A 24,288-nucleotide genomic window follows, 5' to 3' on the forward strand; every position below is an offset into this window, starting at 1 on the left:
AGAGAAAAACAGAATCCCTAAAGAAAGTCCAACACAACAAAATTGAAAATGTTGCAGGCTCGGTTTGATTGAGCCTGTTCATGGACGGTACTGAAATGTGCAAGTAACTGTCCATGCCCCCTCGCACCGGCTTAAGCAGAATTCAACATTTAAACACGAAAATGGTGAAATTTTGAATTTAGAAACATCCGCAGATGTTTTCATACGGCGGTTATCATGGAACCTTTAATGTGACACAGTAGTGCCATTCCATGAAAAGCGGCGAATGGTCCCCAAGTAAAAGAATGCTTTTGCCCTAAACGAGAAAACATTGGGCGGAACTAAATAAAATGGAGTTTTGAAAGGGGATCTTAGGTTATAAAACTTAGTTTAAGGGAACGGATAAATGTTACTTTGTACCAACAATTTAGCGTTGAACGTCTTATTTAATACATTTGTTCTTGCCATTTAAAAATCTGGATAAAATGTAATCCCTCGGAAGCATTTATCACAACAAAATTACATGAAAAGGTTTGATTGAGCCGACAGAGAATGAAAAAGTGCAACATCCCCAAGCCCCCTAGCACCGGCAAAAATTTAGGATTGAACAGGCAAACTTTAGCGTTTGGTATGGCTCCTCGTTATTGGCCGCATTCACCTGTTGTTGACAGAGCTATCGCTAGACTTGAGAGCTAATCGATTCAGCCTTTCAAACAATAAGACTATCAAAATCATTAAAGTGTTTTTATTAACTCTAGCGGGATTAGAAATCGATCTTCAAAGCAAACAACGTACGTTTGATTTTCAATAATTGAAACGAGGTTTGTTTGCAAGTTTATTATCCTTATATTTATCAATTATTTTCTATTCATCTGTTTTAATATTGCAATAAGTGTAAAGCGATTAAAAGAGATGAGATGGTTAGAAATTGTTCAATGTTTAGGACTGTATCTTTTAAAATGTAAATATCAATTTAAATTATTTGTTACTTAGACAGCATATATTTTAAAAGCAGCAGGCCTAAGTGCACCATTTAAAATTGAATTTAAATGTCTTGACTTTTAACAATGAATCCTTGAAAATTATAAGATGTTAATGACAAACATTTAAAAAGCTATAAATATATAAGGAAATGTAACTATGTCAAATACCTGTATGTAGAAAGATACAGACTAAATCTCAATTATATGTTACCTGGTTGTGCTTTCTTAGAAAAAACAAACAAAAAACAACGAACAACAAAAAACTGCACATGTTGGACAGTCACAGACATCAAAATCTTTGCCACAATAGGACGTTTGCAGTTTGTCATCAGTGGGTACACCAGGCACAAGTTACCTTTTCAATTATGAAGCTATTATCAATTGTCAAGCTATCAATTAAGCATATCAAATACAATTCTCAAACATTCTGTACATTTATTCATAAAAAGAATATTTTCAAAAGATTGTCCATTATATCTTATTGAGATACGGCTATCCAATCATGTGAGAAAGAAAAAATACCAGCATCAAAGTACAAACTCCATTTTATACAATAACGCACAAATTCCTTTGAGAATGCAGACAAAATATCGTAGGAAAATGCCTAATCGTGATTAAACACCTTTGAGAAGCCAGATAAGTGGAATATTCTATTACAAGCCTTGCCAGATATCTTGTGAATTGAGTATTATCGGAATGTAGAAAACAAAAAGAAAACATTACATAAAGATCTTTCAAATGTGCTCTAATTGTAATAAGAGCGATACAACATTTGTTTTCTTTTCTTAATCTTTTTCCATCATTTTCGACATGACACTACATTTGGATAACTCTTTAATCACCATCTTGTTTTATATGTCTTTAAATAATGCACAGTAATGTAAATTAATTTCTTGAGCATCTATAAATTTATGCCGCTTGTCTATAATTGTCAATATACAAAGGTTTACCATAACGTGCCTCTATGTTTAAGGTTGACAATTGCAATTCAATTGAGATAGGCCCTAGATGGGCGATGCTCCACTCAAATATTATTAATTAAAACATGAATATAGGCCATATTTATCTTATTAAAATGTATGATTTATAAAATGGTCAGCAATATTTCTTTTAAAACTTTACACCAAAAGGAAGTTGAATCATACACACAAAAAGTTATGTCACTATGAAAGACGAAACGAGGAAATGTAGATTTAACCAGTCAACAATTGCATTTTTACTGATAAATTAAGCGAAGTTTGCACATCTTTGTTAGGATTTTAAAATTCTTATTGCGATTTATACATATTTAAAAAAAATTGAAATATGGATATTCCTGGCATGGTTTGAAGAATATATGTATCATTAACGAAAAAGAAATAGGCTGAAGTACATAGACTGCTGATCTCAAACAGCAAGTTAAAAACGAGAAGACAATAAGATAATCATTTTGGAATATTAAAATCAACGACAGAAGAAAGAAAGAAATGAAAGAAGTCTACGAACACCAAACACTTGAATACTTTCGTAGTAAATTCCCAAAAAAATCTTTGATACATCCATATAACAATCTGTATCACAATTTCAGTTAGAGCTCTTCTATTCAAAGTTTGATTTTAACCTCTTTTTGTATTTGTCTTACTTATTTTTAACAGTTGAAAGGCTCTTGTATATCTTGATATTCAGTCTGTATTTCTAGAATTTCTCACCCATGTGGATTCGAATCCTGACAGGGACTTTGAATTCTTTCATGTGAGGAAGCTTTTCAGCTAGCATACGGAACGTAGGTGGTTCTAGTCAGGTGCCTGTTCGTGCCTGAAATAATGCACGAAAGGGCACATGAGATCGTCCTCCACCAGTAAAGCTGGTGAGTCGCCAAATGACATTTACTGTGTCGCTGTGACGTAAAACAAAGAAACAATCAAACATTTCTAGAATTGTTTTTATCTTATTTTAACAAATTCTCATTTATGCTTAATATGATTTATGGTATTCTTTTAAATTTGCTTCTTTCCTGAAATAGTTTCGTTTCAGGTCAATACTGGAGATTACATTAGATATGTCCAAAGAATAGTTGAAATCCCGGTGACAATAACGGCAAGTGTTCCAAAGCACTGAATGAACATGTGCTATTTCGTGTTAAAAATTATTTGTTTTTCTTTTTTTAAATTTTAAGTTTATAGTTATAATTTTCTGGTAACAACTATCCCCAAATTTCCATTTAATTATAAAATATAAAATTTAAATTTAACACTCGTTATTTGCTTAAAAGAGGGGAAACCCTCGAGCTCTGGGGAATTATTTCACTTGTCATGTGTTAAATATTTTAAAGAACATTTAAGCCCGAAATAGGGTGGTATTAAAAAAAATATCGTCATATTTTGCAATATTTTGAAAAAAGTGTAAACCCTGCAATTTTTTTTATTTTTTGACAGCTAGGTTTTAATTTTAGCTAAAAAATTTCAAACAAATAATCAGGTTGACTTGGTCAAAAAAAGTTCAGATAACATGAAAACCGAATTTATCATTATTTAGTAAATCGTGGGCCCAAAAAGTTTTTGTTTTGACTTCAACCATTTTTCCCTCAGCACCAAGGGTTCGACTCCCGCTCAGGAAACCCCTTGGATTCTTTATGTAAGAAAGCTATCCAGCTACTTACAGAACGTCGGTGTAGTTCTACTCAGGTGCCCGTTCCTGGATGATTATCCAATGCACGGAGCGGGATGGGCACCTGAGGTCTTCCTGTACCAGAAAAGCAGGAAAGTCACCATAAACACAGTTTTGTAAATTATCATATAAAAATACCATATCACTAACACATAAATCAAATTTTTCTTTCAAGAAACATTTGTAAGAATACCCGATTGAAACATTTTTATTGCCGTTATTAAATATAATTAAAACATTTTAAAATTTGAAGAACAGCAATGGAAAAGCAGCTTCAAAACACTTCATATACAGAACACACATGGAAATAGGGTGAATAAAGAACTCACACGGATAAGTTAGAATCTACTGGAACAGTTATAGCTCTGCAAGATTCCGAAAGGTCTTTTGCCACATCCATCAATTCATTTCATACATTATTAATCAATCTATATAATAAGGCCAAACAATTTTACACGATTGCAAATTATACCAAGCGAAAAGTTTTTCATGTACTATATTCCTTTTATAAATGAAGACGTCTATTAAAATACCTTAACAAAATTGTTAGATTTACGTTGTTTTTGTGAAAGCCGCTTTTTCTTTATGAATAATCAAAATACTATCACCTGACCGTCATTAAAACCTAAACGAATTACAGAATGTTTGTCTTTTTGGAGGTTAAAAACGAAACCAACATAAATAATTCTCTTATTATCTGTTTTGTTTTCATTCTATAGAGAGATAAATCTTTCAGTTTTATACATAAAAATGCTTTACTAATTATATTATAACACAAATATGTGCATATGTGCACGTGATAGTGATTACTTTTCATAACTCTTGAGTTAGTCGTTTAATAATTATACTACCAAAGAATGATTTTAGCATCTATAATTCATAGATGTACGTTTTCTGTGACATCATTTTACATAGACAACCAGGTAATATCAAATAAAATACACTAGTTTATTTTTTTTAGAATTAAAGAGACTTGCATTTCCGCGAATATTTTTTTTACCAATTCTTGACATTTTATCATTTCATTTTTATGTTGTTCAAAATAAGGTGTAATTGCAGAAATTTCACATTTAACGGTTATTACCATTTAAGTAATATATCATTTTTTCATAAAGTGGAAACAAATTAAAATTCATTAAGATATTAAAACTTTTAGCTGGAATAGACCAGTTGAGCAGATAAATATTATCACTGTATCACGTTAACAATTTCAGCTGACTGGTGTTCAAGTTATATAATTATAACAAATACAAAACAGAACTTACACCCGACATATTATTCATATAAAATGAACAGGTTTATCGTTCTTTATAACTGCGTTTTCGAATTCCAGACAGAGTGAATTGATGGTTTTCAAAATGCTATACGGTTTACAAGTTTGCATAATTTTTGGTAAATTTTCATTTATCTTTGTATCTTATGTATAAGATAGCATAGTGCATTTCTAGTAAAATGACAAATTATAAAGATGATTTAAACATTTGTAAAGAGTATATTCTTTGTGTTGAGTGAATAAGATTTGTATCACACTAAGGGAGAAAACTAATTAGAATGTGGCTGTTTTTACTGCGAATAAAAGTAAGAGTTTATATTCTCCATTGCGGTGGAACGGTACATTTTACAATGCCAGTTGAATCGATTCATATGAACGCAAAAATTTAAAAGCACATTATGCCTCAGAAATCCATAATTTTGTTAATCAAACATGTGTTGAATAATGTTTAAATAATGGATGTAGAGCACGTTATGTGTTCAACAACAGAAGCATGTAGAGCTGAATGTGCAGTTATGTGTCATAAAGGTAGCAAAATGTAAACAAAGTAGTATTTTGACTTCCATACAAAATTCTAATTCACTATAATTATACCAATTACTAAAACAAAAAGCAAAAGAAGTAAAAATATTGTTAATTTACGTGACAAATGAGTTATTTTGTTGTAAAAAGGTACCAAAAATCAATGTTTTTGAGAAATAAAAATTATAGCATTTGTGAGGCATAATAAGACTTTATGTTTTATGTGAGTTCACAAAACAATATCCATGCCATCTAAACATTTAATAAAGCAAGATCAATTATATACATAGATATAAAATAATATCTTTCTAAAAAGACTCAGTATTTTCCTAGTTAGCATTATATAAAAAATATTAAGACAACTTACCATAGGTGATATTAAAATTGTCTATATTGGCAGCATGCTTCTTTGCTTCGTAAAACCATTCGGATGTATTCCCCAAGTAATCATATTCAATTGACAAATCCTTCACATTGATAGTCCCGTTCTCTGTTCTGTAGGCAAAGGGACAGAACAGGTATAAACCTTTATACTCCCTATAGTCATAACAATTACCAGCAGCAAAAATGTCATGATCACCTTCAACAAAATTTCGGACTTGAGTATAAAAGAGGTATTCCGAATCAAGAACCTCTTGTGGGGCAGTTTTCCATATTCTTGTCAAAAAATTTGCCCTGTTGACGGCTACAAGAGCTTGTCTTTTAAATCTGTTTATTCCATATTGTTGAATCACTCCTTTGCCTAAATTAAATTGCGTACCTGGTTTACAATTTTCCTTATTTCGTTCGTACTCTTCAACTTTCTCAAGAAATTCTGCAATTATATCATAACTTGAATCATTTGATGACGAACGCCTTGGTTCACCAGTGGTTGTTAGATTCACAACAATTTCAGAATATACTGTAGCTGGTGTGTCCTAATCGTATACGCTTTAACATTGAACCTCCCGCCGCACACACGAACAACACACACTAAGAATATTCCATAACTATCTAGCAGATTGCCATAATTCGTCAATGATATTTTATTCTAAAACATATATCAAGACTGGATGGTTATCTGATACTAAGGAAGCCGAACGAGATTGAATAATAATTCCAATTTATTATGATGGTACTAATACATCAAAATCTTCACGTGTACTTAAATACGTATATTATTTCAACCGCTAGATAGTTATAATTTAACTTGATCAAAAACGCACAACACGCTCATGTTACATTACAAATTTAATCCATTTAACTTGGTCCAGTGTTCGATAGCATACGTTTATTAATGTTTAAATCTCGTCCTAAGAGAAAATCCTCATGCACACATTGTAATTGGTTAAATCTATTCATTTCTTCCGCTTTCATTGAGCGTAAAACTTTCTCATTAACTTTGCCAATATGAACCAATTTTCGTTTCCCAATAATGATTTTTATTATAATCCATTAATTAAATAAAATTTAATTTCTTATTGAATGAAGTTAATATAACTAATTCAAACACTTATCATCGCTGATTTCTTTTTTTAAATTCCGACAATACTTGTAAGGAAGATTATAGAAAATGAAAGCCCAATGCCTGCTGTAGAGGAATTTCTATGTCTAAAATCAATACACTATCTCCAAAGCCACAGTGCACTGTCGTATAGAGAAAGAAGAAAATCGCCTAGAATTGTAACATTGATAAAACCAATCTAATGACCATCATATTCCACAGTTTTAGAATGAATTTCAAAATCACCATACGGGCACATGCCCACATAGAAAATATTATAATATATTTTCCAGCTTCAATCTTTAAAAAAAATATTTCTAGACATGCCGGTGAAAAAAATCGCAACAAGATTTGTCCCTCATTGACACTGGACATACAAGTCATGTTATTGATGCAAAATGTTAATATTTTGCTAACTGTTTATATTTCAAAGAATTAACAGAAGTGTACCAAAACAATATTATAGTTTTCATTTGCTTTTTTTACTTTAAGCATTCTATTAATTATTGTATTTTGGGTAGATTTTAAGACAAGATGTTCGGACGTAAATCTCAATTCAGTCTGTGCGTAAAGTGGGACGGTAATCATTATTGTCATCCTAAAAGATATCAAGCCGGTGCTGGGGGGGCGTGAGTGGTACCTTGTTTTTGCCACTACCGTTCGTTAACAGACTCAGGCACAATTACATTGATAATATTACATTTTTATTTGTGTCCTTTTTGTTGTACTTAAAGGGAGTCTTTTTTCCTTTCAAGGCCTAAGGAAAATCCATTAATACTGTAGTGGTAAAAGTACATGTATTCCAAAGGTACATTGTACCTTGTCCTATTGAATAATTCTTGGTATTCTTAAAATACATAGTCGAACAACCAAATATTAAAATCTGTACATTAGACCTTTTCATACACAGTATTTACATAAATGTAAATTCAAAAGCAAACTTAATGATTCAATAATTCATACATTGTAAATGGTTTCAATATCAATTGAAATTCACTGACAGTTTTTTTTTTCTGATTAAAATTCTGATCAATCACAAAATCGTCTATCAACGTTCACATTCGTATTCATATCAATGATGCCTCATGGCGGATTCAATGCACAAAGAATGTATTATAAAGTCCAAAATTATACGATTCGCATGTTTAAAATTTATGAGAGGAATGTTGTGTTCCCATTAACTCAGAACAAATTATTAAATACAACATGATAGTATTACATTGAAAACATTTATTTTGTACTCTTAACCCATTACTTCATATACACGCCTTTTAACGCCTTTTTCACCCCCCCCCCCCTTTTGTGGTCTCAAATGGTGAAAAAATGCCTTATTTAGGCCCCCAACACTTGTTTTTGTTTGAGAAATGTTGTTAAAAAAAGTGACCTCTTTTTCGGCGCGGCCCCCCATCCAAAAGATACATCAGGGGTTGCCAGAAGGGGATGTGCCCCCTTCTGTTTGGGGGGTTGAAGGGGGGCGGAGTCCCCCTCATCGCCAAGAAAATTTTGGACTTGTGAGAGGCTGTAAATGACCCCATATTGATCATAAGGTAACGTGTAACCAACGCTGAAAAAGCATTTGACTCTATCTCAATCCATTGAGAAGTTGTAGCACTTTGAAGTCAATTTTGATGGAAAAAATCAACGCAAAATAGTGATTTTTGGCAATTTTGAGATGTCCCCTCATTGCCATGGTAACAGAAAATTTAAGCCTGAGCATGTTGTTGCAAGGGCAATGGTCCAGTCAACATTTGTGCCAAGTTTGATTAGTGTTGAAGCAGTTTTTATAGTATTATAGCAGTTTGAACTTGTAACGGGAGACTTTTCAATGAAAAACAGCCATTTTTCACAAAATGCTCATGAAGTAATGGGTTAATGAAAAAAATAAAAAAATCTACAAAACAACAATTTTTCTTCAAATTTATATGACAGGCCATGTTTAAACATGAAAAAACGCGATTTAGGGTAATTTCAAGTATTTTCATCATTTTCTGTTTAACCCATTACTTCATGTACACGCCTTTTAACGCCTTTTTCACCCCCCCCCTTTTGTGGTCTCAAATGGTGAAAAAATGCCTTATTTAGGCCCCCAACACTTGTTTTTTTGTTTGAGAAATGTTGTTAAAAAAAGTGACCTCTTTTTCGGCGCGGCCCCCCATCCAAAAGATACATCAGGGGGTTGCCAGAAGGGGGATGTGCCCCCTTCTGTTTGGGGGTTTGAAGGGGGCGGAGTCCCCCTCATCGCCAAGAAAATTTTGGACTTGTGAGAGGCTGTAAATGACCCATATTGATCATAAGGTAACGTGTAAACCAACGCTGAAAAGCATTTGACTCTATCTCAATCCATTGAGAAGTTGTAGCACTTTGAAGTCAATTTTGATTTGGAAAAATCAACGCAAAAATAGTGATTTTTGGCAATTTTGAGATGTCCCCTCGTTGCCATGGTAACAGAAAATTTAAGCCTGAGCATGTTGTTGCAAGGGCAATGGTCCAGTCAACATTTGTGCCAAGTTTGATTAGTGTTGAAGCAGTTTTTATAGTATTATAGCAGTTTGAACTTGTAACGGGAGACTTTTCAATGAAAACAGCCATTTTTCACAAAATGCTTCATGAAGTAATGGGTTAATGAAAAAATAAAAAAAATCTACAAAACAACAATTTTTCTTCAAATTTATATGACAGGCCATGTTTAAACATGAAAAAAACGCGATTTAGGGTAATTTCAAGTATTTTCATCATTTTCTGTTAACCCATTACTTCATATACACGCCTTTTAACGCCTTTTTCACCCCCCCCCCCTTTTTGTGGTCTCAAATGGTGAAAAAATGCCTTATTTAGGCCCCCAAACACTTGTTTTTTGTTTGAGAAATGTTGTTAAAAAAAAGTGACCTCTTTTTCGGCGCGGCCCCCCCATCCAAAAGATACATCAGGGGGTTGCCCAGAAGGGGGATGTGCCCCCTTCTGTTTGGGGGGTCTGAAGGGGGCGGAAGTCCCCCTCATCGCCAAGAAATTTTGGACTTGTGAGAGGCTGTAAATGACCCCATTTATTGATCATAAGGTAACGTGTAACCAACGCTGAAAAGCATTTGACTCTATCTCAATCCATTGAGAGAAGTTTGTAGCACTTTGAAGTCAATTTTGATGGAAAAAAATCAACGCAAAATAGTGATTTTTTGGCAATTTTGAGATGTCCCCTCGTTGCCATGGTAACAGAAAATTTAAGCCTGAGCATGTTGTTGCAAGGGCAATGGTCCAGTCAACATTTGTGCCAAGTTTGATTAGTGTTGAAGCAGTTTTTATAGTATTATAGCAGTTTGAACTTGTAACGGGAGACTTTTCAATGAAAACAGCCATTTTTCACAAAATGCTCATGAAGTAATGGGTTAATGAAAAAAATAAAAAAATCTACAAAACAACAATTTTTCTTCAAATTTATATGACAGGCCATGTTTAAACATGAAAAAACGCGATTTAGGGTAATTTCAAGTATTTTCATCATTTTCTGTTAACCCATTACTTCAATATACACGCCTTTTAACGCCTTTTTCACCCCCCCCCCCTTTTGTTGTCTCAAATGGTGAAAAAAAATGCCTTATTTAGGCCCGAACACTTGTTTTTGTTTGAGAAATGTTGTTAAAAAAAGTGACCTCTTTTTCGGCGCGCGCCCCCCATCCAAAAGATACATCAGGGGGTTGCCAGAAGGGGAATGTGCCCCCTTCTGTTTGGGGGGTTTGAAGGGGGGCGGAGACCCCTCATCGCCAAGAAAATTTTGGACTTGTGAGAGGCTGTAAATGACCCCATATTGATCATAAGGTAACGTGTAACCAACGCTGAAAAGCATTTGACTCTATCTCAATCCATTGAGAAGTTGTAGCACTTTGAAGTCAATTTTGATGGAAAAAATCAACGCAAAATAGTGATTTTTGGCAATTTTGAGATGTCCCCTCGTTGCCATGGTAACAGAAAATTTAAGCCTGAGCATGTTGTTGCAAAGGCAATGGTCCAGTCAACATTTGTGCCAAGTTTGCATTAGTGTTGAAGCAGTTTTTATTGTATTATAGCAATTTGAACTTGTAACGGGAGACTTTTCAATGAAAACAGCCATTTTTCACAAAATGCTCATGAAGTAATGGGTAAATGAAAAAAAATAAAAAAATCTACAAAACAAAAATTTTTCTTCAAATTTATATGACAGGCCATGTTTAAACATAAAAAAACGCGATTTAGGGTAATTTCAAGTATTTTCATCATTTTCTGTTAACCCATTACTTCATATACACGCCTTTTAACGCTTTTTCACCCCCCCCCCCCTTTTTGTGTCTCAAATGGTGAAAAAAATGCTTATTTAGGCCCCAAACACTTGTTTTTGTTTGAGAAATGTTGTTAAAAAAAGTGACCTCTTTTTCGGCGCGGCCCCCCAACCAAAAGATACATCAGGGGGTTGCCAGAAGGGGGATGTGCCCCCTTCTGTTTGGGGGTTTGAAGGGGGGCGGAGTCCCCCTCATCGCCAAGAAAATTTTGGACTTGTAGAGGCTGTAAATGACCCCATATTGATCATTAAGGTAACGTGTAACCAACGCTGAAAAGCATTTGACTCTATCTCAATCCATTGAGAAGTTGTAGCACTTTGAAATCAATTTTGATGGAAAAAATCAACGCAAAATAGTGATTTTTGGCAATTTTTGAGATGTCCCCTCGTTTGCCATGGTAACAGAAAATTTAAGCCTGAGCATGTTGTTGCAAGGGCAATGGTCAGTCAACATTTGTGCCAAGTTTGATTAGTGTGAAGCAGTTTTTTATAGTATTATAGCATTTGAACTTGTAACGGGAGACTTTTCAATGAAAACAGCCATTTTTCACAAAATGCTCATGAAGTAATGGGTTAATGAAAAAAATAAAAAAATCTACAAAACAACAATTTTTCTTCAAATTTTTATGACAGGCCATGTTTAAACATGAAAAAACGCGATTTAGGGTAATTTCAAGTATTTTCATCATTTCTGTTAACCCATTACTTCATATACACGCCTTTTTTAACGCCTTTTTTCAACCCCCCCCCCTTTTGTTGTCTCAAATGGTGAAAAAATGCCTTATTTAGGCCCCAAACACTTGTTTTTGTTTGAGAAATGTTGTTAAAAAAAGTGACCTCTTTTTCGGCGCGGCCCCCCAACCAAAAGATACATCAGGGGGTTGCCAGAAGGGGATGTGCCCCCTTCTGTTTGGGGGGTTTGAAGGGGGCGGAGTCCCCCTCATCGCCAAGAAAATTTCTGTACTTGTGAGAGGCTGTAAATGACCCCAGGTTGATCATAAGGTAACGTGTAACCAACGCTGAAAAGCATTTGACTCTATCTCAATCCATTGAGAAGTTGCAGCACTTTGAAATCAATTTTGATGGAAAAAATCAACGCAAAATAGTGATTTTTGGCAATTTTGAGATGTCCCCTCGTTGCCATGGTAACAGAAAATTTAAGCCTGAGCATGTTGTTGCAAGGGCAATGGTCCAGTCAACATTTGTGCCAAGTTTGACATTAGTGTTGAAGCATTTTTATAGTATTATAGCAGTTTGAACTTGTAACGGGAGACTTTTCAATGAAAACAGCCATTTTTCACAAAATGCTCATGAAGTAATGGGTTAATGAAAAAATAAAAAAATCTACAAAACAACAATTTTTTCTTCAAATTTATATGACAGGCCATGTTTAAACATGAAAAAACGCGATTTAGGGTAATTTCAAGTATTTTCATCATTTTCTGTTAACCCATTACTTCATATACACGCCTTTTAACGCCTTTTTCACCCCCCCCCTTTTGTTGTCTCAAATGATGAAAAAATGCCTTATTTAGGCCCCAAACACTTGTTTTTGTTTGAGAAATGTTGTTAAAAAAAGTGACCTCTTTTTCGGCGCGGCCCCCCAACCAAAAGATACATCAGGGGGTTGCCAGAAGGGGGATGTGCCCCCTTCTGTTTGGGGGGTTTGAAGGGGGGCGGAGTCCCCCTCATCGCCAAGAAAATTTTGGACTTGTGAGAGGCTGTAAATGACCCCATATTGATCATAAGGTAACGTGTAACCAACGCTGAAAAGCATTTGACTGTATCTCAATCCATTGAGAAGTTGTAGCACTTTGAAATCAATTTTGATGGAAAAAATCAACGCAAAATAGTGATTTTTGGCAATTTTGAGATGTCCCCTCGTTGCCATGGTAACAGAAAATTTAAGCCTGAGCATGTTGTTGCAAGGGCAATGGTCCAGTCAACATTTGTGCCAAGTTTGATTAGTGTTGAAGCAGTTTTTATAGTATTATAGCAATTTGAACTTGTAACGGGAGACTTTTCAATGAAAACAGCCATTTTTCACAAAATGCTCATGAAGTAATGGGTTAATGAAAAAATAAAAAAAATCTACAAAAACAACAATTTTTCTTCAAATTTATATGACAGGCCATGTTTAAACATGAAAAAACGCGATTTAGGTAATTTCAAGTATTTTCATCATTTTCTGTTAACCCAATTACTTCATATACACGCCTTTTAACGCCTTTTTCACCCCCCCCCCCCCTTTTGTTGTCTCAAATGATGAAAAAATGCCTTATTTAGGCCCCAAACACTTGTTTTTGTTTGAGAAATGTTGTTAAAAAAAGTGACCTCTTTTTTCGGCGCGGCCCCCCAACCAAAAGATACATCAGGGGGTTGCCAGAAGGGGGATGTGCCCCCTTCTGTTTGGGGGGTTTGAAGGGGGGCGGAGTCCCCCTCATCGCCAAGAAAATTTTGGACTTGTGAGAGGCTGTAAATGACCCCAGATTGATCATAAGGTAACGTGTAAACCAACGCTGAAAAGCATTTGACTCTATCTCAATCCATTGAGAAGTTGCAGCACTTTGAAATCAATTTTGATGGAAAAAAATCAACGCAAAAATAGTGATTTTTGGCAATTTTGAGATGTCCCTCGTTGCCATGGTAACAGAAAATTTAAGCCTGAGCATGTTTTTGCAAGGGCAATGGTCCAGTCAACATTTGTGCCAAGTTTGATTAGTGTTGAAGCAGTTTTTATAGTATTATAGCAATTTGAACTTGTACGGGAGACTTTTCAATGAAAACAGCCATTTTTTCACAAAATGCTCATGAAGTAATGGGTTAATGAAAAAAAAAAAAAATCTAGCAAAACAACAATTTTTCTTCAAATTTATATGACAGCCATGTTTGAAAAAAACATTGAAAAAAAAAAACGCGATTTTCTTTTTAAGGGTTAATTTTCAAGTATTTTCATCATTTTCTGTTAACCCATTACTTCATATACACGCCTTTTAACGCCTTTTTCACCCCCCCCCCTTTTTGTTGTCTCAAATGATGAAAAAATGCCTTATTTAGGCCCCAAACACTTGCTTTTGTTTGAGAAATGTTGTTTAAAAAAGTGACCTCTTTTTCGGCGCGGGCCCCCAACCCAAAAGATACATCAGGGGGTTGCCAGAAGGGGAATGTGCCCCTTCTGTTTGGGGGGTTTGAAGGGGGGCGGAGTCCCCCTCATCGCCAAGAAAATTTTGACTTGTCAGAGGCTGTAAATGACCCAGATTGATCATAAGGTAACGTGTAACCAACGCTGAAAAGCATTTGACTCTATCTCAATCCATGAGAAGTTGTAAGCACTTTGAAATCAATTTTGATGGAAAAAATCAACGCAAAATAGTGATTTTTGGCAATTTTGAGATGTCCCCTCGTTGCCATGGTAACAGAAAATTTAAGCCTGAGCATGTTGTTGCAAGGGCAATGGTCCAGTCAACATTTGTGCCAAGTTTGATTAGTGTTTGAAGCAGTTTTTATAGTATTATAGCAATTTGAACTTGTAACGGGAGACTTTTCAATGAAAACAGCCATTTTTCACAAAATGCTCATGAAGTAATGGGTTAATGAAAAAAATAAAAAAATCTACAAAACAACAATTTTTCTTCAAATTTATATGACCAGGCCATGTTTAAACATGAAAAAACGCGATTTAGGGTATTTCAAGTATTTTCATCATTTTCTGTTAACCCATTACTTCATATACACGCCTTTTAACGCCTTTTTCACCCCCCCCCCCCTTTTGTGTTGTCTCAAATGACTGAAAAAATGCCTTATTTAGGCCCCAAACACTTGTTTTTGTTTGAGAAATGTTGTTAAAAAAGTGACCTCTTTTTCGGCGCGGCCCCCCAACCAAAAGATACATCAGGGGGTTGCCAGAAGGGGGATGTGCCCCCTTCTGTTTGGGGGGTTTGAAGGGGGGCGGAGTCCCCCTCATCGCCAAGAAATTTTGGACTTGTGAGAGGCTGTAATGACCCCAGATTGATCATAAAGGTAACGTGTAACCAACGCTGAAAGCATTTGACTCTTATCTCAATCCATTGATAGAAGTTGCAGCACTTTGAACGTCAATTTTGATGGAAAAAATCAACGCTAAAATAGTGATTTTTGGCAATTTTGAGATGTCCCCTCGTTGCCATGGTAACAGAAAATTTAAGCCTGAGCATGTTGTTGCAAGGGCAATGGTCCAGTCACATTTGTGCCAAGTTTGATTAGTGTTGAAGCAGTTTTTATAGTATTATAGCAATTTGAACTTGTAACGGGAGACTTTTCAATGAAAACAGCCATTTTTCACAAAAATGCTCATGAAGTAATGGGTTAATGAAAAAATAAAAAAAATCTACAAAACAACAATTTTTCTTCAAATTTATATGACAGGCCATGTTTAAACATGAAAAAAAACGCGATTTAGGGTAATTTCAAGTATTTTCATTCATTTTCTGTTTAACCCATTACTTCATATACACGCCTTTTAACGCCTTTTTCACCCCCCCCCTTTTTGTTGTCTCAAATGATGTGAAAAAATGCCTTATTTAGGCCCCAAACACTTGTTTTTGTTTGAGAAATGTTTGTTAAAAAAAGTGACCTCTTTTTCGGCGCGGCCCCCCAACCAAAAGATGCATCAGGGGGTTGCCAGAAGGGGGATGTGCCCCCTTCTGTTTGGGGGGTTTGAAGGGGGCGGAGTCCCCCTCATCGCAAGAAAATTTTGGACTTGTGAGAGGCTGTAAATGACCCCAGATTGATCATAAGGTAACGTGTAACCAACGCTGAAAAGCATTTGACTGTATCTCAATCCATTGAGAAGTTGCCAGCAGCACTTTGAAATCATTTTGATGGAAAAAATCAACGCAAAATAGTGATTTTGGCAATTTTGAGATGTCCCCTCGTTGCCATGCGTAACAGAAAATTTAAGCCTGAGCATGTTGTTGCAAGGGCAATGGTCCAGTCAACATTTGTGCCAAGTTTGATTAGTGTTGAAGCAGTTTTTATAGTATTATAGCAATTTGAACTTGTAACGGGAGACTTTTCAATGAAAACAGCCATTTTTTCACAAAATGCTCATGAAGTAATGGGTTAATGAAAAAAAAAAAAAATCTACAAAACACAATTTTTCTTCAAATTTATATGACAGGCCATGTTTAAACATGAAAAAACGCGATTTAGGGTAATTTCAAGTATTTTCATCATTTTCTGTTAACCCATTACTTCATATACACGCCTTTTAACGCCTTTTCACCCCCCCCCCTTTTGTTGTCTCAAATGAATGAAAAAAATGCCTTATTTAGGCCCAAACACTTGTTTTTGTTTGAGAAATGTTGTTAAAAAAAGTGACCTCTTTTTTCGGCGCGGCCCCCCAACCAAAGATACATCAGGGGGTTGCCAGAAGGGGGATGTGCCCCTTTCTGTTTGGGGGTTTGAAGGGGGGCGGAGTCCCCTCATCGCCAAGAAAATTTTTGGACTTGTGAGAGGCTGTAAATGACCCCAGATTGATCATAAAGGTAACGTGTAACCAACGCTGAAAAGCATTTGACTCTATCTCAATCCATTGAGAAGTTGCAGCACTTTGAAATCAATTTTGATGGAAAAAATCAACGCAAAATAGTGATTTTTGGCAATTTTGAGATGTCCCCTCGTTGCCATGGTAACAGAAAAATTTAAGCCTGAGCATGTTGTTGCAAGGGCAATGGTCCAGTCAACATTTGTGCCAAGTTTGATTAGTGTGTTGAAGCAGTTTTTATAGTATTATAGCATTTGAAACTTGTAACGGGAGACTTTTCAATGAAAACAGCCATTTTTTCACAAAATGCTCATGAAAGTAATGGGTTAATGAAAAAAATCAAAAAAAAATCTACAAAAAACAAACAATTTTTTTCTTCAAATTTATATGACAGGCCATGTTTAAACATGAAAAAAACGCGATTTTAGGGTAATTTCAAGTATTTTCATCATTTTCTGTTAACCCATTACTTGCATATACACGCCTTTTAACGCCTTTTTCACCCCCCCCCCCTTTTTGTTGTCTCAAATGCGTAAAAAAATGCCTTAATTTAGGCCCCAAAACACTTTGTTTTTTGTTGAGAAATGTTGTTAAAAAAAGTGACCTCTTTTTTCGGCGCGGCCCCCCCACTACCAAAAGATACATCAGGGGTTGCCAGCAAGGGGATGGGATGTCCCCTTCCTGTTTGGGGGGTTTGAAGGGGCGGTTAGTTCCCCCTCATCGCCAGAGAAATTTTTGGACTTGTGAGAGGCTGTAAATGACCCAGATTGATCATAAGGTAACGTGTAACCAACGCTGAAAAGCATTTGACTCTATCTCAATCCATTGAGAAGTTGCAGCACTTTGAAGTCAATTTTGATGGAAAAAATCAACGCAAAAATAGTGATTTTTGGCAATTTTGAGATGTCCCCTCGTTGCCATGGTAACAGAAAAATTTAAGCCTGAGCATGTTGTTGCAAGGGCAATGGTCCAGTCAACATTTGTGCAAGTTTGATTAGTGTTGAAGCAGTTTTTATAGTATTATAGCAATTTGAACTTGTAACTTGGAGACTTTTCAATGAAAACAGCCACTTTTTTCACAAAATGCTCATGAAGTAATGGGTTAATGAAAAAAAATAAAAAAATCTACAAAACAACAATTTTTCCTTCAAATTTACTATGACAGGCCATGTTTAAACATGAAAAAACGCGATTTAGGGTAATTTCAAGTATTTTCATCATTTTCTGTTACCCAATTTTACTTCTTTATACATGTTCTTCGCCACGCCATTTTAACGCTTTTAACGGCCTTTTTCACCCCCCCCCCTTTTTGTTGTCTCAAATGATGAAAAAATGCCTTATTTAGGCCCCAAACACTTGTTTTTGTTTGAGAAATGTTGTTAAAAAAAGTGACCTCTTTTTCGGCGCCCCCCCAACCAAAAGATACATCAGGGGGTTGCCAGAAGGGGGATGTGCCCCCTTCTGTTTGGGGGGTTTGAAGGGGGGCGGAGTCCCCCTCATCGCCAAGAAAATTTTGGACTTGTGAGAGGCTGTAAATGACCCCAGATTGATCATAAGGTAACGTGTAACCAACGCTGAAAAGCATTTGACTCTATCTCAATCCATTGAGAAGTTGCAAGCACTTTGAAATCAATTTTGATGGAAAAAATCAACGCAAAATAGTGATTTTTGGCAATTTTGAGATGTCCCCTCGTTGCCATGGTAACAGAAAATTTAAGCCTGAGCATGTTGTTGCAAGGGCAATGATGGTCCAGTCAACATTTGTGCCAAGTTGATTAGTGTTGAAGCAGTTTTTATAGTATTATAGCAATTTGAACTTGTAACGGGAGACTTTTCAATGAAAACAGCCATTTTTCACAAAATGCTCATGAAGTAATGGGTTAATGAAAAAATAAAAAATCTACACAACAACAATTTTTTCTTCAAATTTATATGACAGGCCATGTTTAAACATGTGAAAAACGCGATTTAGGGTAATTTCAAGTATTTTCATCATTTTCTGTTAACCCATTACTTCCATATACACGCCTTTTAACGCCTTTTTCACCCCCCCCCCCTTTTTGTTGTCTCAAATGATGAAAAAATGCCTTATTTAGGCCCCCAACACTTGTTTTTGTTGAGAAATGTTGTTAAAAAAAGTGACCTCTTTTTCGGCGCGGCCCCCAACCAAAAGATACATCAGGGGGTTGCCAGAAGGGGGATGTGCCCCCTTCTGTTTGGGGGGTTTGAAGGGGGCGGAGTCCCCTCATCGCCAAGAAAATTTTGGACTTGTGAGAGGCTGTAAATGACCCCAGATTGATCATAAGGTAACGTGTAACCAACGCTGAAAAGCATTTGACTCTATCTCAATCCATTGAGAAGTTGCAGCACTTTGAAATCAATTTTGATGGAAAAAATCAACGCAAAATAGTGATTTTTGGCAATTTTGAGATGTCCCCTCGTTGCACATGGTAACAGAAAATTTAAGCCTGAGCATGTTGTTTGCAAGGGCAATGGTCCAGTCAACATTTGTGCCAAGTTTGATTAGTGTTGAAGCAGTTTTTATAGTATTATAGCAATTTGAACTTGTAACGGGAGACTTTTCAATGAAAACAGCCATTTTTCACAAAATGCTCATGAAGTAATGGGTTAATGAAAAAAATCAAAAAATCTACAAAACAACAATTTTTCTTCAAATTTATATGACAGGCCATGTTTAAACATGAAAAAAACGCGATTTAGGGTAATTTCAAGTATTTTCATCATTTTCTGTTAACCCATTACGTTCATATACACGCCTTTTAACGCCTTTTTCACCACCCCCCCTTTTTGTTGTCTCAAATGATGAAAAAATGCCTTATTTTAGGCCCCAAACACTTGTTTTTTGTTTGAGAAATGTTGTTAAAAAAAGTGACCTCTTTTTCGGCGCGGCCCCCAACCAAAAGATACATCAGGGGGTTGCCAGAAGGGGGATGTGCCCCCTTCTGTTTGGGGGGTTTGAAGGGGGGCGGAGTCCCCCTCATCGCCAAGAAAATTTTGGACTTGTGAGAGGCTGTAAATGACCCCAGATTGATCATAAGGTAACGTGTAACCAACGCTGAAAAGCATTTGACTCTATCTCAATCCATTGAGAAGTTGCAGCACTTTGAAATCAATTTTGATGGAAAAAATCAACGCAAAAATAGTGATTTTTGGCAATTTTGAGATGTCCCCTCGTTGCCATGGTAACAGAAAATTTAAGCCTGAGCATGTTGTTGCAAGGGCAATGGTCCAGTCAACATTTGTGCCAAGTTTGATTAGTGTTGAAGCAGTTTTTATAGTATTATAGCAATTTGAACTTGTAACGGGAGACTTTTCAATGAAAACAGCCATTTTTCACAAAATGCTCATGAAGTAATGGGTTAATGAAAAAAATAAAAAAATCTACAAAACAACAATTTTTCTTCAAATTTATATGACAGGCCATGTTTAAACATGAAAAAACGCGATTTAGGGTAATTTCAAGTATTTTCATCATTTTCTGTTAACCCATTACTTCATATACACGCCTTTTAACGCCTTTTTCACCCCCCCCCCTTTTGTTGTCTCAAATGGTGAAAAAATGCCTTATTTAGGCCCCAAATCACTTGTTTTTGTTTGAGAAATGTTGTTAAAAAAAGTGACCTCTTTTTCGGCGCGGCCCCCAACCAAAAGATACATCAGGGGGTTGCCAGAAGGGGGATGTGCCCCCTTCTGTTTGGGGGGTTTGAAGGGGGGCGGAGTCCCCCTCATCGCCAAGAAAATTTTGGACTTGTGAGAGGCTGTAAATGACCCAGATTGATCATAAGGTAACGTGTAACCAACGCTGAAAAGCATTTGACTCTATCTCAATCCATTGAGAAGTTGCAGCACTTTGAAATCAATTTTGATGGAAAAAATCAACGCAAAATAGTGATTTTTGGCAATTTTGAGATGTCCCCTCGTTGCCATGGTAACAGAAAATTTAAGCCTGAGCATGTTGTTGCAAAGGGCAATGGTCCAGTCAACATTTGTGCCAAGTTTGATTAGTGTTGAAGCAGTTTTTATAGTATTATAGCAATTTGAACTTGTAACGGGAGACTTTTCAAGAAAACAGCCATTTTTCACAAAATGCTCATGAAGTAATGGGTTAATGAAAAAAATAAAAAAATCTACAAAACAACAATTTTTCTTCAAATTTATATGACAGGCCATGTTTAAACATGAAAAAACGCGATTAGGGTAATTTCAAGTATTTTCATCATTTTCTGTTAACCATTACTTCATATACACGCCTTTTAACGCCTTTTTCACCCCCCCCCCCTTTTTGTTGTCTCAAATGATGAAAAAATGCCTTATTTAGGCCCCAAACACTTGTTTTTGTTTGAGAAATGTTGTTAAAAAAAGTGACCTCTTTTTCGGCGCGGCCCCCCAACCAAAAGATACATCAGGGGGTTGCCAGAAGGGGGATGTGCCCCCTTCTGTTTGGGGGGTTTGAAGGGGGCGGAGTCCCCCTCATCGCCAAGAAAATTTTGGACTTGTGAGAGGCTGTAAATGACCCAGATTGATCATAAGGTAACGTGTAACCAACGCTGAAAAGCATTTGACTCTATCTCAATCCATTGAGAAGTTGCAGCACTTTGAAATCAATTTTGATGGAAAAAAATCAACGCAAAATAGTGATTTTTTGGCAATTTTGAGATGTCCCCTCGTTGCCATGGTAACAGAAAATTTAAGCCTGAGCATGTTGTTGCAAGGGCAATGGTCCAGTCAACATTTGTGCCAAGTTTGATTAGTGTTGAAGCAGTTTTTATAGTATTATAGCAATTTGAACTTGTAACGGGAGACTTTTCAATGAAAACAGCCATTTTTCACAAAATGCTCATGAAGTAATGGGTTAATGAAAAAAATAAAAAAATCTACAAAACAACAATTTTTTTCTTCAAATTTATATGACAGGCCATGGTTTAAAACATGAAAAAAACGCGATTTAGGGTAATTTCAAGTATTTTCATCATTTTTCTGTTAACGCCATTACTTCATATACACGCCTTTTAACGCCTTTTTCAAACCCCCCCTTTTTGTTGTCTCAAATGATGAAAAAAATGCCTTATTTAGGCCCCCAAACACTTGTTTTTGTTTGAGAAATGTTGTTATAAAAAAGTGACCTCTTTTTCGGCGCGGCCCCCCAACCAAAAGATACATCAGGGGGTTGCCAGAAGGGGGATGTTGCCCCCTTCTGTTTGGGGGGTTTGAAGGGGGGCGGAGTCCCCCTCATCGCCAAGAAAATTTTGGACTTGTGAGAGGCTGTAAATGACCCCAGATTGATCATAAGGTAACGTGTAACCAACGCTGAAAAGCATTGACTCATCTCAATCCATTGAGAAGTTGCCAGCACTTTGAAATCAATTTTGATGGAAAAAAATCAACGCAAAATAGTGATTTTTTTGGCAATTTTGAGATGTCCCCTCGTTGCGTTGCATGGTAACAGAAAATTTAAGCCTGAGCATGTTGTTGCAAGGGCAATGGTCCAGTCAACATTTGTGCCAAGTTTGATTAGTGTTGAAGCAGTTTTATAGTATTATAGCAATGTTTGAACTTGTAACGGGAGACTTTTCAATGAAAACAGCCATTTTTTCACAAAATGCTCATGAAGTAATGGTTTAATGAAAAAAATAAAAAAAATCTACAAAACAACAATTTTTTTCAAATTTATATGACAGGCCATGTTTAAACATGAAAAACGCGATTTAGGGTAATTTCAAGTATTTTCATCATTTTCTGTTTAACCCATTACTTCACATATACACGCTTTTAACGCCTTTTTCACCCCCCCCCCTTTTGTTGTCTCAAATGGGTGAAAAAAATGCCTTATTTAGGCCCCGAAACACTTGTTTTTGTTTGAGAAAATGTTGTTAAAAAAAGTGACCTCTTTTTCGGCGCGGCCCCCCAACCAAAAGATACATCAGGGGTTGCCAGAAGGGGATGTGCCCCTTCTGTTTGGGGGGGTTTGAAGGGGGGCGGAGTCCCCCTCATCGCCAAGAAAATTTTGGACTTGTGAGAGGCTGTAAATGACCCCATATTGATCATAAGGTAACGTGTAACCAACGCTGAAAAGCATTTGACTCTATCTCAATCCATTGAGAAGTTGCAGCACTTTGAAGTCAATTTTGATGGAAAAAATCAACGCAAAATAGTGATTTTTGGCAATTTTGAGATGTCCCCTCGTTGCCATGGTAACAGAAAATTTAAGCCTGAGCATGTTGTTGCAAGGGCAATGGTCCAGTCAACATTTGTGCCAAGTTTGATTAGTGTTGAAGCAGTTTTTTATAGTATTATAGCAGTTTGAACTTGTAACGGGAGACTTTTCAATGAAAACAGCCATTTTTTCACAAAATGCTCAATGAAGTAATGGGTTAATGAAAAAAATAAAAAAATCTACAAAACAACAATTTTTCTTCAAATTTCATATGACAGGCCATGTTTAAACATGAAAAAACGCGATTTAGGGTAATTTCAAGTATTTCATCATTTTCTGTTAACCCCATTACTTCATATACCACGCCCCTTTTAACGCCTTTTTTTCCACCCCCCCCTTTTGTGGTCTCAAATGGATGAAAAAATGCCTTATTTAGGCCCCCAACACTTGTTTTTGTTTGAGAAATGTTTGTTAAAAAAAGTGACTCATTTTTCGGCGCGGCCCCCCAATCCAAAAGATACATCAGGGGGTTGCCAGAAGGGGGATGTGCCCCCTTCTGTTTTGGGGGGTCTGAAGGGGGGCGGAGTCCCCTCATCGCCAAGAAAATTTTGGACTTGTGAGAGGCTGTAAATGACCCCATAATTGATCATAAGGTAACGTGTAACCAACGCTGAAAAGCATTTGACTCTATCTCAATCCATTGAGAAGTTGTAGCACTTTGATAGTCAATTTTGATGGAAAAAATCAACGCAAAATAGTGATTTTTGGCAATTTTGAGATGTCCCCTCGTTGCCATGGTAACAGCCAAAAAATTTAAGCCTGAGCATGTTGTTGCAAGGGCAATGGTCCAGTCAACATTTGTGCCAAGTTTGATTAGTGTTGAAGCAGTTTTTATTATAGTTTAATAGCATTTGAACTTGTAACGGGAGACTTTTCAATGAAAACAGCCATTTTTCACACAAAATGCTCATGAAGTAATGGGTTAATGAAAAAAATAAAAAAATCTACAAAACAACAATTTTTCTTCAAATTTATATGACAGACCATGTTTAAACATGAAAAAACGCGATTTAGGGTAATTTCAAGTATTTTCATCATTTTCTGTTAACCCATTACTTCATATACACGCCTTTTAACGCCTTTTTCACCCCCCCCCCTTTTTGTTGTCTCAAATGATGAAAAAATGCCTTATTTAGGCCCCAAACACTTGTTTTTGTTTGAGAAATGTTGTTAAAAAAAGTGACCTCTTTTTCGGCGCGGCCCCCCAACCAAAAGATACATCAGGGGGTTGCCAGAAGGGGGATGTGCCCCTTCTGTTTGGGGGGTTTGAAGGGGGGCGGAGTCCCCCTCATCGCCAAGAAAATTTTGGACTTGTGAGAGGCTGTAAATGACCCCAG

The 24,288-nt window shown here is 36.1% G+C and overlaps 1 protein-coding gene across 1 annotated transcript in view; it reads right to left on the bottom strand.

The window, feature by feature from the left end:
• Positions 1 to 7,381, bottom strand: part of LOC132748731 (probable G-protein coupled receptor CG31760) — a 110,839-nt gene extending 103,458 nt beyond the window's left edge. Inside the window, exons 1-2 of the mRNA XM_060738349.1 lie at positions 7,373 to 7,381; positions 5,771 to 6,320 (exon numbers count right to left, since the gene is read on the bottom strand). Coding sequence (XP_060594332.1) covers positions 5,771 to 6,320; positions 7,373 to 7,381 — 559 coding nt within the window. The remainder of the gene's footprint in view (positions 1 to 5,770; positions 6,321 to 7,372) is intronic.
• Positions 7,382 to 24,288: the final 16,907 nt, after the last annotated feature.

Source organism: Ruditapes philippinarum, unplaced genomic scaffold (assembly GCF_026571515.1).
Source record: "Ruditapes philippinarum isolate M1 unplaced genomic scaffold, ASM2657151v2 ctg2795_1_1_1_1, whole genome shotgun sequence".
Lineage (NCBI taxonomy): Eukaryota > Metazoa > Mollusca > Bivalvia > Venerida > Veneridae > Ruditapes > Ruditapes philippinarum.